At 43.4% G+C, this 13,811-nt stretch overlaps 1 protein-coding gene across 2 annotated transcripts in view; it reads left to right on the top strand.

Moving 5' to 3' along the window:
- Nucleotides 1–13,811, top strand: part of LOC126425019 (uncharacterized) — a 334,609-nt gene that overhangs the window by 312,993 nt on the left and 7,805 nt on the right. Inside the window, exon 7 of one of the 2 annotated variants that reach the window (XM_050087926.1) lies at nt 1,693–1,807. The exons of the other annotated variant lie outside the window; for it this stretch is intronic. Coding sequence (XP_049943883.1) covers nt 1,693–1,807 — 115 coding nt within the window. The remainder of the gene's footprint in view (nt 1–1,692; nt 1,808–13,811) is intronic. 2 annotated transcript variants of the gene reach the window in all.

Genomic DNA, 13,811 nt, shown 5'->3' with positions numbered 1-13,811 from the left:
ATGGATGTCCGGCACATAGCTCGCGTGCGGTTGAAGCGGTATTGAATAGCATATTTCATGACAGGTGGATTGATCGTCGAAGCGCCATACCATGGCCCGCACGTTCACCGGATCTGACGTACGCGGATTTCTTTGTGTGGGGAAAGTTGAAGGACATTTGATATCGTGATCCACCAACAAAGCCTGACAACATTCGTCAGTGCATTGTCAATGCATGTGCGAACATTACAGAAGGCGAACTACTCGCTGTTGAAAGGAATGTCATTACACGTATTGCCAAATGCATAGAGGTTGACGGACATCATTTTGAGCATTTATTGCATTAATGTGGTATTTACGGTAATTGCATGCGTTTTCAGAAATGCTAAGTTCGCAAAGGTACGTGTATAACATTGGAACAACCGAAATGAAATGTTCAAACGTACCTACGTCGTGTATTTTAATTTAAAAAAACCTACCTGTTACCAACTGTTCGTCTAAAATTGTGAGCCATGTGTTTGTGACTATTACAGCGGCATCTATCACAGTGTCTTGAAAGAAGGATATAAGATGAACATCAACAAAAGCAGAACGAGGATAATGGAATGTAGTCGAATTAAGTCGGGTGATGCTGAGGAAATTAGATTAGGAAATGAGACACTTAAAGTAGTAAAGGAGTTTTGCTATTTGGGGAGCAAAATAACTGATGATGGTCGAAGTAGAGAGGATATAAAATGTAGACTGGCAATGGCAAGGAAAGCGTTTCTGAAGAAGAAAAATTTGTTAACATCGAGTATAGATTTGAATGTCAGGAAGTCGTTTCTGAAAGTATTTGTATGGAGTGTAGCCATGTATGGAGTGAAACGTGGACAATAAATAGTTTAGACAAGAAGAGAATAGAAGCTTTCGAAATGTGGTGCTACAGAAGAATGCTGAAGATTAGCATTACATAACTAATGAGGAGGTATTGAATAGAATTGGGGAGAAGAGGAGCTTGTGGTACAACTTGACTAGAAGAAGGGATCGGTTGGTAGGACATGTTCTGAAACATCGAGGAATCACCAATTTAGTATTGGAGGGCAGCGTGGAGGGTAAAAATCGTAGAGGGAGACCAAGAGATGAATACACTAAGCAGATTCAGAAGGATGTAGGCTGCAGTAGGTACTGGAAAATGAAGAAGCTTGCACAGGATAGAGTAGCATGGAGAGCTGCATCAAACTAGTCTCAGGACTGAATACCACAACAACAACAACATCTATCACTAAGCGAAAAAAGTGGTCCAACTAAAATATTCATATTTCTTTACGTACTAAACGAATATGTACTAAAAATTGGGGTTTATATTAAAAAAACGCAGTTGATATCCGTTTGACCTATGGCAACGCTATCTAGCGGGCCAACCATAGCGCCATCTGGTTTTACCCTTCATACTAGACAAGTTTCGTTCTTTGTAGTTTTTACGTTTGACGCTTATTTCGTGAGATATTTGACCCGCTCACAATCAATGGACCACCCTGTATAACATGAATTCAAAATTTCAAATGATTTGCGCTTTAAATCTTAGTTTAAGCATGGGGCTCCCAGAAACGCTATATTGTAGTAAACTTTACATAAATGTTACCTCGTGAGTTAAGGGTTAATATAAGCTTTCATTTCTAATATTACAATGTTGTTACAAACTTTTCTGACACGATTTTTTCCGCATTTCTGCAGTATTATCGCCGTTGGCTTGGTGGATGACAACAGAAATGGTGGCAATGGCAGTTTCGTTAGCGGAGCTGAGCAGCCTCCAGCAAGTGACAGCGCCATGCAGTGCTCCACCAACCAGGAAGTATCCTATCAGTATAAAAGTGATGCACGACCATACGTGCATAGCTGCATCATCTGCAAAAAGACGTTTGCACATTTTCAGGACCTGATGGAGCACAGTCACGTGGATACCCGAGAAATTCGTCATTCCTGCGTTGTGTGCCACAAAACATTCATAACTACTACCAGTCTGAAGATCCACTTCCGACTGCACACTGGTGAACGGCCGTACAGTTGTGACATGTGCCATAAGACATTCCGAAGAAGCGACTGTTTGCGGTACCACGTACTTCGACACGTGAACCAGTGTCCCTACATCTGTGAAGTGTGTCATAAGACGTTCATGTGTCGAAGGGAACTGCAGATTCACTCGCGAGTGCACACAGGCGAACGCCCCTACGCTTGTGATGTGTGTCGTAAGACATTCGTAAGCACAAGCGCCCTGAATGCGCATTCGGTTGTGCACGCGGGAGAAGGTCCCTACAGCTGTGAGGTGTGTCAGAAGAGGTTCACGCGCCGAAGCAACCTGATCAGTCACGCCCGACTGCACACTGGCGAACGCCCATTCAGCTGTGGCGTCTGTCACAAGAAATTTTCACATAGATCAAACCTCAATCGACACTTGAAAGTGCATTTAGTTTAGTGCCCTTGTTGCTGTAACGTGTGCCACAAGAGGCTAAAGACCAGAAACATGGGATCTCATGTCTAGTCGTTTGACTGTTTGTGCTTATATGGCTGAATCGTTCTCAATGTCGATCAGAGGGGATTCTTTGGTGGTTAGCTTGTGTTAGGCTAATAGGGTAAACCTAAATAACTTCACGATATTAAGAATTGTAAATGAATAAGCTAAACAAATATCCAATTGTCTATTTTACATGTGATAATGGTATATTGCTCTACTAATCCATGATAAAATGTAGTAAACAAAGTCGGCATGCTACCTAACGTCTCTATGGCATAGCTAATTCTACGACACTATACAGGGTGTCCCATTTACATCTACATCTACATTTATACTCCGCAAGCCACCCAACGGTGTGTGGCGGAGGGCCCTTTATGTGCCACTGTCATTACCTCCCTTTCCTGTTCCAGTCGCGTATGGTTCGCGGGACGAACCACTGTCTGAAAGCTTCCGTGCGCGCTCTAATCTCTCTAATTTTACATTCGTGATCTCCTCGGGAGGTATAAGTAGGGGGTAGCAATATATTCGATACCTCATCCAGAAACGCACCCTCTCGAAACCTGGACACCAAGCTACACCGCGATGCACAGCGCCTCTCTTGCAGAGTCTGCCACTTGAGTTTGTTAAACATCTCCGTAACGCTATCACGGTTACCAAATAACCCTGTGACGAAACGCGCCGCTCTTCTTTGGATCTTCTCTATCTCCTCCGTCAACCCGATCTGGTACGGATCCCACACTGATGAGCAATACTCAACTATAGGTCGAACGAGTGTTTTGTAAGCCACCTCCTTTGTTGATGGACTACATTTTCTAAGGACTCTCCCAATGAATCTCAACCTGGTACCCGCCTTACCAACAATTAATTTTATATGATCATTCCACTTGAAATCGTTCCGCACGCATACTCCCAGATATTTTACAGAAGTAACTGCTACCAGTGTTTGTTCCGCTATCATATAATCATACAATAAAGGATCCTTCTTTCTATGTATTCGCAATACGTTACATTTGTCTATGTTAAGGGTCAGTTGCCACTCCCTGCACCAAGTGCCTATCCGCTGCAGATCTTCCTGCATTTCGCTACAATTTTCTAATGCTGCAACTTCTCTGTATACTATAGCATCATCCGCAAAAAGCTGCATGGAACTTCCGACACTATCTACTAGGTCATTTATATATATTGTGAAATGTTCCTTCTCAAACAAAGGACAGGTAAATACAAGGAATATGGGTTATTGGGCCAGAGACAACCCACGATGGCTTAGACAGCTGGAAAATCAGCGTCAATGGAGAGTTAACGTCTGGTATGGGATGCTTGGTACTACAATTATTGGCCCTTATTTCATCAATGGTAGTCTAAACGGCACAGCGTATGTCAACTTCCTCAGACGAATTCTTCCTTCTCCTCTGGATGAAGTGCCGCTAAGAGCCAGAATGCTTATGTGGTATCAACACGTTGGATGCCCAGCACATAATGCCTTGCGTGCACGTCGTGTTCTGAACCGATGGTACCCTGCCATATGGATTGGTCTGCTAGGTCTCCTGATTTAAATCCTCTGGACTTTTTTCTTTGGGGATGCATTAAAGCCGTTGTCTATCACGATATTCCAAAACTCCAGAGGACATGCAGGAACGTATCATCCTAGCTTGTAATTCTCTTCAGCAGGCAACACTAGAAGCAGCAAATAATTCTTTCATTCAACGAGTGCACTAGTGTATCGGTGTTCAGGGTCACCACTTTGAACACCCATGAATGTTTTACTCCTGTGCAATGGTACAAGAGAGTCAAAGTCAATTTTGTGTTATGTTTTTAGTTGATTTTCATTTGTAAACGAGTTTGTGGTCCCGTGCTCAAAGTCAGTGTTGACTTATTAACGTTGTGTTTTAGTGAATGGCACACTGTGATACATTTTTTGAATAGGTCTTTAGGACAGGAAATGAATTACCAAATAAGAAGTATAGGGTGCCTTTTAAAAAAGCCACACCGCTGTTCATATCTTTGTGAAAAACAAGCTACAACAAAGGGAATCATGCTAATTGATGTCCCCGTGACGGCTAAAGAACATTTGCTTGAGACATTTTGTAACTTGCATCTGGAAAAACAGTCACTTATGGTGGTCAAGATAAATGGGACACCCTGTATAGTTAACTTCGTGATAATGTGGTTAGTTGTGTGGTAATTTTCTTTTGCATATTTAAAGTTTATAACGCACATTTAATTCATTATCAGCATCGGTGTCGCTGTCTCTAACCTCTGTACGAATATTACACATAAGAACCGTGCATCAAGTGAATTGATGGACTGACAACTCTCATGGAACCATCGCAGACAGAAACAACACTTAGTCCAAGTGCTTTTATTCTTTCCACAGCTGTAGCTCTTCCTTTTTATTCTTTGACTTCTGTGCTACAATGGTTCGTGGATAATTTTAACGTTTCCTGCGTTTGTATTATGAAATATGAGGATTGTCCAGAAAATAAGTTCCGATTGATTGCGAAATGGATACCACGCTGAAAACCCGAAGAAGCCTTGCACAGACGTGTTGGGTAGTGTCTCTAGTATGACCGTCGATCGCATCAAGGTACTCTTTTCAGTTGTGGGCGCACTGTGAGCGAGTAAACTTATCTAGAACAACGATGTCTCCCTCCAAGTAGGAGGGCCTGCTGAGAGGCTTCGCCTTGAAGAATGCAGCCCACCTAACACAACTGCCACACACTTCCTTCTTCATGGCAATTCTCAGCTGCACTCTGCAGGGGCAGTGAAGACATTTCTGCAGCGGTGTCGATGGGAAGTGTTCGATCACCCACAACACAGCCCTAATTGGCTCATGCTGAGTATCACCTCTGTTCACATGAAATGCTGGATACGAAGAGAACACTTGGGTGCAGGCTACGCGCTGTACACCAGCGTAGAGAATGATCGAAAAGCACAGGCGGCTGCCTTCTATGACGATGGTGTTGGAGATTTGTTATAGCGTTGTGCCACATGTCTAAGTCGGAGCGGCGACTATGTAGAGAAGTATCTGAAAAGTGTAGCTAACTGTTAAAATGTTTCTGATTTTCACTGTGGTTTCCATTTAGAGACCGATCGGAACTTACTTTCTGGACAACCTCGTATGAAATTAACATCCAGTTCACTCGCAAGGCCAAAAGGTGCATGCATTCTGCCAATGGTCACATTGTCTTTGTGACCATTACTGCAATCTACATAGGCTTTTAAAGAACTCGATGTTATAGGGAAATGTTAAACAGCTTTGTATGACCACTTTTCTTCCAAGACCTTCTAAAGTGCTCCACGAAAGTCATCGGTTGAACAGGATTGTCTTCTCTTGATCGCATAACCCATTTTTGGCTTGTCCTTTCTCGCACATTTGCTTACAGATGAAGCCGTTGTTTCTGAAATGGACACAAGAGGTGTTGTCGTTTTGCTAAGTGAATCATTTATTAATAAGGCATTTAAAGCCAACTATGATGACTAATAGGCCCGCCTGGTTGGCCGTGCAGTCTAACGCACGGCTTTCCGGGCGGGAAGGAGCGCCTGGTCCCCGGCACGAATCCGCCCGGCGGATTTGTGTTGAAGTCCGGTGACCCGGCCAGTCTGTGGATGGTCATTCGGCGGTTTTCCATCTGCCTTGGCGAATGCGGGCTTATTCCGCCTCAGTTACACTATGTCGGCGATTACTGCACAAACAAGTTCTCCACGCACGCGTACACCATCATTACTCTACCACGCAAACATAGGGGTTACACTCGTCTGGTGTGAGACGTTCCCAGCGAGGGGGAGGGGGGGGGAGGTTCCACCGGGGGCCGAACCGCACGATAACCGTGGGTTCGGTGTGGGGCGGCGGAGCGGTGAAGTGGACTGCGGTAGTCGTCGTCGGGCTGTGGACCACTGCGGCTGCGGTGGAGATGGAGCTTCTCCATCGTTTCTAGGTCCCCGGTTAACATACAATACAATACAATGATGACTAATAAATATATTCAATTCATATTATACAACTGCATATAAGTGTCTGACTAGCTGACTACTTACTTGAACAACTTACCTTAATGAGTATGTATTACAGGATCAGCGCAGCAAACGACGTATTTCCCCCTACACAACAATGAAATACCTGTTACAGACAAAGATTGTCGTTCCAGTGTAAAGACATTCCTGCCATTTGTTGGGGATGATAGGAACTGTGTGTAGGAGGCACACCTTTCCTGAGGGCAAAGAGTGTGGCTGCTATCAAGAAATTAAGTACGTTGTGGATTTAGGTAGGTTTACCCTGTGTCAGCTATTTCATCCACGTGGCCGTTGTTCTAATAATGCTCATTTTATGAGCATGGTTAATGTTGGTGTGGTGTCAGAAAATATAGATGCATGTGACAGATCCTCGGTAAGTTCTTGCTATAATCATACTTGTCTAGCAAAGATCAGCAAGTGTGGAAAATATGGTGAAGAGTATTTTGTTTCTCGAGATGAGACAGTTATGTTGGCCGTAGAATGTGGCAGCAATGACATCTTCTTGTTCCATGCACTTAGAGACGACGTTGCATAAATGAGAACTACATAATGGCAAATGCAAAATATTTGACCCCTGAACTACGAAGCACATACACAGTACTGGAAACTAAACGTACTGGGTACTTCTCATTAAAAAATTAAGAATTTCTATTCGCGGAAAGTGTTTTATGTAAACCTGCAAGGATGAATTCACTGGAAAAGAATCCATTTTCGAAATCCTATGTTTTATCATTGTTACTAAATGGATCTGTGACAGCTGAGTATGCTCTGACTGGGAAGTCTTGCAGTGTGATCCACTGAGTGGAAGATATCAACAAAAAACTCTTTGGCAGTGTGCTCCATATCAGCCGCAAGCAGATGAGTGGAAGCTGTTGATGTTACTTATATAGTGTGTTTCCTAGCTTCTAGAGCCATTCCTTGTGACTGAGACGTTTCATATCAGTGGTACTTTGTCAAACGATTGTAGAGTGGTTTTTAATCGACTTAAGTTATTCATGTGTTAATCGCGCATTCCAGTTGATATGTTTAATGCTTGGGGTCCCTAATATACCAGCATGGAAAGTGGGTTTGTGTGGAGAGATAACAAGGTAGCCCAAGCTGTTGAGTACTTGTCAGCTATTGGAGTTTTGGTCTAGAAATAGTTACGTTAACAAACTGACAAAATTTTGATACTTAAGAAAGAGGATGTGTTCTGGTAGACGATAAGAAGTACAGATAATCTTATCGCAATAAATCTTGGCCAGCGATATTCTACTTGAAAATCTGCAGCGGACTTGTATCATACTGCTGTTCATTAGACGTCAGATGGATGTGTACCACCATCAGGTGCAATTCTCTAATTCCACTCTGCTTTCGAAAGAATATCTTGACACCTCGACTCTAATGCTGTGGGCACACGAGGCTACTAACAAACTTAACAGCGAGGCAGACATTCACGATTCTCCCTTCTTCATAGCAGACAGCTCTCAATAATTACTAGAGTCTAGCGAAACAGAATAAGCGATCACAGATTGTGAGATGGGGTGAGCAGATCCGAAAGGGACAGGTGGCCCACTCTACTTCCTGTGACCGAGCATAGAAGCGATGACGGAATCGTATGCTGGGTCTGTCTGGAACCATGTGGCGTGAGGATGCTAGTGCAGTAACAATTTAAATGAGTCATGACAATGTATGCACAACGAAGAAACGTCTTGCGAAGACCTGTTCAAGGAAATGGGGACACTACTGCTTTCCAGTATATTTATTCCTTAATGTTATTTGTCATAGGTAATACATCGCTATCTCAAACCAACAGCTCAATTCATTTAATCAGGACTAGACGTAAGAGCAACCTTCATAAAGATCTATGGTCCACAAAGGCGTCCATTAATCATGAACACATACTTTCGATAACTTACCAGCAACCATAAAAAGTGTAACTACTCATAAAATTTAGTTTAAGACGAACCAAAGAGAATTTATTGGTATCCAGCTGTATTACTCCATTTCTTAGTAGACGTAATTGATGTATGTATTACTAATCTTATCAAGTAACGTGAGTGTTACTTGAAATGTGACTTCTGCATATCTCTGGTGTAGTAAGAGAACAGTATATGGTACATGTATATTTGAATGACTTTCCATTTAACATTCAGCAAGCAAAATGGTACATTTGCAGATCACACTAGTGTAATAATAAATCCTATTAGAGAGAAAACAATAGAAGAATTCGTAAATAACATTTTCCAAAGAATTACTAAGTGATTTTCTCAAAATGGAATCTCCCTAAATTTTGAAAAAAAAAAAAAAACACAATACATTCAGTTCTGGACAAGAAATAAGTGTCATACGAGCAGTTGATGTAATACGTGAGCAGGAACCTGTAAGTAGTACAGAATGCTTCAAATTTTTAGGTGTACATATTGATGAAAACTTTAACTGAAAGTAGCACATTACTGAGCTTCTCAAACAATTAAGTTCAGTTATTTTTGCTCTGTGTGCAATTGCCAATCTTGAGAACAAGCGTATCTGCCTCCAGACACATTTTACATATTTCCACTCAATAATGTCGTACAAAATAATTTTCTGCGGTAACTCCTGACTTGGAGAAAAAGTATTGATTACATTAAAGCATGCAGTAAGAATAATATGTGGTGTTCAGCAACGGTCGTCATGTAGGTACCTCTTCAAGGGGCTAAGTATTTTAACTGCTTCGTCACAATACGTATTTTCGCTAGTGAAATTCGTCAGGAACAATCTATCTCAATTTGAGAACACCAGTGATGTACATCCCTACAACACTAGAGGGAAAATAATCTATAACATAGAATGTTTGACAGGTAGCGGATCAAGATTTAAATCCAATTCAGAATCATTTCTCCTGGCAACTCACTCTATTCCACTGACGATATTCTACTTCAAACCCAAAAGCCATTAAAAAAAATCTTGTTTTTATGTGTAGTTGCGTCAGTAGGAATAAAATGATAATGTGAACATTAATGTCAGCACTAATCAGGTGTACATATCCAGTAAACTTACTCTTTCCACGTCATTTCGATAAAAGAATCATTCAAAGGATCTATGGAAATGTACCTAACTAACTAAGTGATGTACACTGATTTTCTGTTTGATGATGCATGGCTGCAATAGCATAAAAGTTATCATATGCATCTCACTGTACTATACATTTACATATTTTGTGACCAGTTTGTAATTTATTCTTAGTTTAAAATATGTTTCAATTTTTTAAATTTATTTTCTATAAATAAATATTATCTGCTCTTATTTTATGACATGTTCTACTCCGTTTTGGATCTCCTCTCTTTGGATCAATGGAACAATAAAGTGTATGTAATCTAATATAAATGGGAGGGATTAAAAAGCCATTTGTAATAAATTTTTGCCATTTTGGATGAAAACAGCAAGTTTACTGCCTATGCATCGCCCAGGAATTGCTCAACGTACATGTATGTGTTCTTTAAATGGAGGTACGAAGTACTGAAAGTTGAACCCTAACTTTTCTGTATGAGAAGTTCCTAATTAATTTCGAATATGAAACAGTTATGTTCCTACAGCTGACCTTTTGTGATCTCAGTATGCTTCACAAGAATTAAAAGCAGTAAATTCTTAGATATATGCAACAAATTTTTGATGTTATCCTGATACAAACTTCAAACATTAATGAAATGGTTTCTATGTAGTTAATGCAGAGTGTCAGGTAACCAAATGGAAATATTATAATTTCTACAATTTTGCATCACTGTAAAACAGCTGTTTTGGGGGCTATGATTTCCAAATTAGTCAATAAAGTTGCTGTTTTATTCATTAACATATTAACAATGAACATGTCTCTGCTCAATTACGTGATCATTCGCTGTCTGATGCACAGATTCAGGACACATGAATAATCAAACTTGACCAGTCTTATTGAGATCTGTTTCTTTCTATTTCTTTCTCCCTTTCTCTTACCTCTTTTTGAAAAGTTTGTAAAGTGCAGTCAGCTCTAATAGAGGCTTTCATGACTGCCCCATCATTCTAAGATTTCGTCCTTGGCTCCACGATACTCTAGAATACAGACATGTACTGTACTTCATATGCTGTGGGTAATTTTGTGACTCTTCCTGTCAGTGGAACGATATTTCTTTCTAGGTGGAGATGACACTGTAGCTGAGTGCTTCATGTTAATGTATCCCGCCGGGATGCACTGGATGGTCTTCCTCTTATGGCTGCTGGCGTTGCTGAGGCTACCCGCCGCAACCCTGTCTTGCGGCTAGTTCTCAACTACGTGGTCCATGGGTGGCCATCCTATGTCACTCGTCAGATGCAGTCCGATTTCAGCCCATGGCGACACCTGTCCCACAGGCTCTCTGTGGTCGATGATGTCCTTCTGTTGGCCGTGGAGTCAGATGCCCACCGTGTGGTCATCCCTCCGGAATTGTGGCTTCGGGTGCTCAGTTTGTTACACTGGGGTATGTCCCATATGAAAGTTTAGGTTCACCGGCATGTGTATTGGCTTGGCATTTATGGCGATATTGAGCGCCTGGTCCGTGGCTGTACTGTCTGTGCATGTCACCAGACAAGCCCCCTCAGTCGTTTGCATCCTGGCCTGTGCCTTGCCGGCCCTGAGATCGCATGCATGTCGATTTTGCGGGCTCGTTTTTGGGGTCCATGTGGTTACTCATCGTTGATGCCTACTCCAAATACCCATATGTTGTTTGAATGGCATCCACTACCACGAAGGCTATACTCATGGCCATGGCCCAGGTTCTCGCCATTGAGTGCCTGCCCCCACATGTTGGTCTCCGATAATGGTCCCCAATTCACAGCATCCCCCTTCCACAACTTCTGTCAGGCCAACGGTATCAAGCATATCCATAGCCCCCCCTTTCCACCCTTCGTTCAGTGGCGTGGCGGAGAGGCTTGTCCGCGCTTTTAAACAGCAGTTGATTAAGGCGGTCGACACATCTCCAACTACGTCAGCCCTCACCCTGTTTTTGAGCACCTGTCACACTACGCCAATTGACAGTCGCAGTCCAGCAGAGCTTCTTCATGGATGACAGCCACGGACCCTGCTCCATTTACTGCTGCCGTCCTCCTCCCGCCCCCACTCCTGGCCCTCGTAGCGGTATGCCCCTGGCAGGGCCGTGTGGGCCCGCGAGTACGGGTACAAGGCAGGTTGGACATCCACCACAGTTGTCGCGGCCCATGGGTGGCATGTTACGTCGGTGCAGACGTTGAAAGGGCTGGAGCGTCGCCATCATAATCAGCTCCACCCTCGTGCACTCCCGTGGCACTGCCGCCTCTTTCCCTACCTCCTTCAGGCTCGGACGTGGTTCTCGAGTCACCGTCCCTGCCCCCGGTTGCTGTCTCCCCGCGGGCTTGCTGCCAGCCCTCTCCGCCTCCGGGTGGATCGGCGGCTCCTTCCCCCGCCCTGGACTCTGGATCGGCTCATGGATACCTCAGGTGTCCCTTCCTCCCCGCCACTAGTGGTTGATACGCCCAGTTCCTCTTCCCACTGCCCCCACCTCGGCACCGTCTGGGGCGTTTCTGTCCCTACGCGCAAGTTTCAGGGGGGAGGGATCTGGCACCGCGCACAGCGTAATTTGAATCCACGCCAGACGTCATGGACGTCGAAGACCCATAGACGTCTCTGCACCATTTCGCCTTAAGCTGTGGTGGCGCCACACTGGAACACGTGGTCCCAGTGGCCAATAGCGGCGCCCCTGATAGCGTACTGAAACGTCGGCCACTCGCTCAGTCAGTCTAATCCCGCTTACGTCGGTTTACACCTCGCTTTGCGCTAGACTGCTTACTTCCTGGTTCGTGTACGAGTTTGTTTCCTTGTGACTCTGTTGTTCGGACTTGTTGTCTTCGTTCTGTCCTACGTTGGTCATGTCCATCCTCTTCCGTTGTGTTGTTGTCTGCGGGCCTCTCCGCGGGTCCCACCGTGCCTTCCGTCATTGCTACCCTGCGACCGTCCTGGTCGCAGTTACAACAGAAGGTGTAATTAATTGTTCGATTTAATTAATTAATCAATGATACTGAAAGAGTGGGAAGTAGCTGTTGGAATAACTCAGGCCTGGAAATGTGTTGTATCGGTGAGGGGAATTCCCAGGTGGATGGGGAGGAGGATAGGGAGGGAAGGGGTAGGGTGGCTTCTCAGAAGGACTGATTATCGCCAGGGGCTGTAATCCACTTAGCGGAACAATAGGTTAAGGAGCTCTCAATCAAAAGAGAACTCTAGGCCTTTCTCTGAATTCATGCTTGCCCCTGACATTGGCAACCTGCAATGTGAGGCGATGTTCTTTTTGGCATGCTACTAACCCCTATGTGTTCAGAGGGTGATCCAATGACATCATCAATTTTGCAGTGGGCATGGAGTCATTGGAATTCGACCGTCGATCAATTTTTGCTACACTAGGTCAACAGTCATCTCTACAAACGCCGTCATCGAGGTGAACGTCGGCTCGAAACGTGCAGTGCGCTATGGATGCAGGCTGCTGGAAGCAGTTTTATGCTATGGGTTTGCAGAAGACCTGTGGTAGTAACTGAAGACATGTTGACTGTTGCGAACCACTTACATCGTTTCATGCTTGATGTCTTTCCCGATGGCGGTGTCACCTTTCAGCAGCATAACTGCATGTCTCGGAGCCAAAATCATGCTATAGTGGTTTGAGGAGCATTAGTATGAACTCACGTTGATGTCTCGGCAACCAAATTCGCCTGCTGTAAATGCTATGGAACCCATCTGGGTCGTTATTGGGCGCCATCACTGCGCACTCAAATAAGCGGCTATTTGCGCCAATTACATGGCCTGTGCGTAGACATCTAATGCCACATACCCCCACAAACCTACCAACAAACTGTTGGATCCCTCATACACAGAATCAGTGAGGAATTTCGTTCCATAGGCAGACAAACAAGCTATTAATCAGATGGTCATAACGATTGGCTAATCAGTGTATACAGACTGTGTTTTAATAATAAATGAAAAGCACCAGTTTGCTTTTGTTCTACAATATTGTAGAACATAAGCAAACTGGTGCTTTTCATTTATTATTATAATGTTGTTCTACCAAGAACCGACGGAAGATTCTGTTAAGATGACTGTTTTATTTTCTAAAGAGGGTGCAATTAATTTATTGAAATCTGTCCTTCTTCTTGTATTAAAAAAATGAGATAAATGTGAAAAATATTTAAAAATTTGGGTACTAAACACATCACAAATACGATTTCAGTGTCTAAAGCGACTCCAGGAACATACTACAAACCCTTGTATATTGCTTGCATGTGGATCATGAGGACCAGAACAGATCAATTACAGCATGCACAGAGGCATTTAAACATTCCG

The sequence above is a fragment of the Schistocerca serialis genome, chromosome 10 (assembly GCF_023864345.2).
Source record: "Schistocerca serialis cubense isolate TAMUIC-IGC-003099 chromosome 10, iqSchSeri2.2, whole genome shotgun sequence".
Classification (NCBI taxonomy): domain Eukaryota; kingdom Metazoa; phylum Arthropoda; class Insecta; order Orthoptera; family Acrididae; genus Schistocerca; species Schistocerca serialis.
This window is presented reverse-complemented; position numbering and strand designations above follow the sequence as displayed.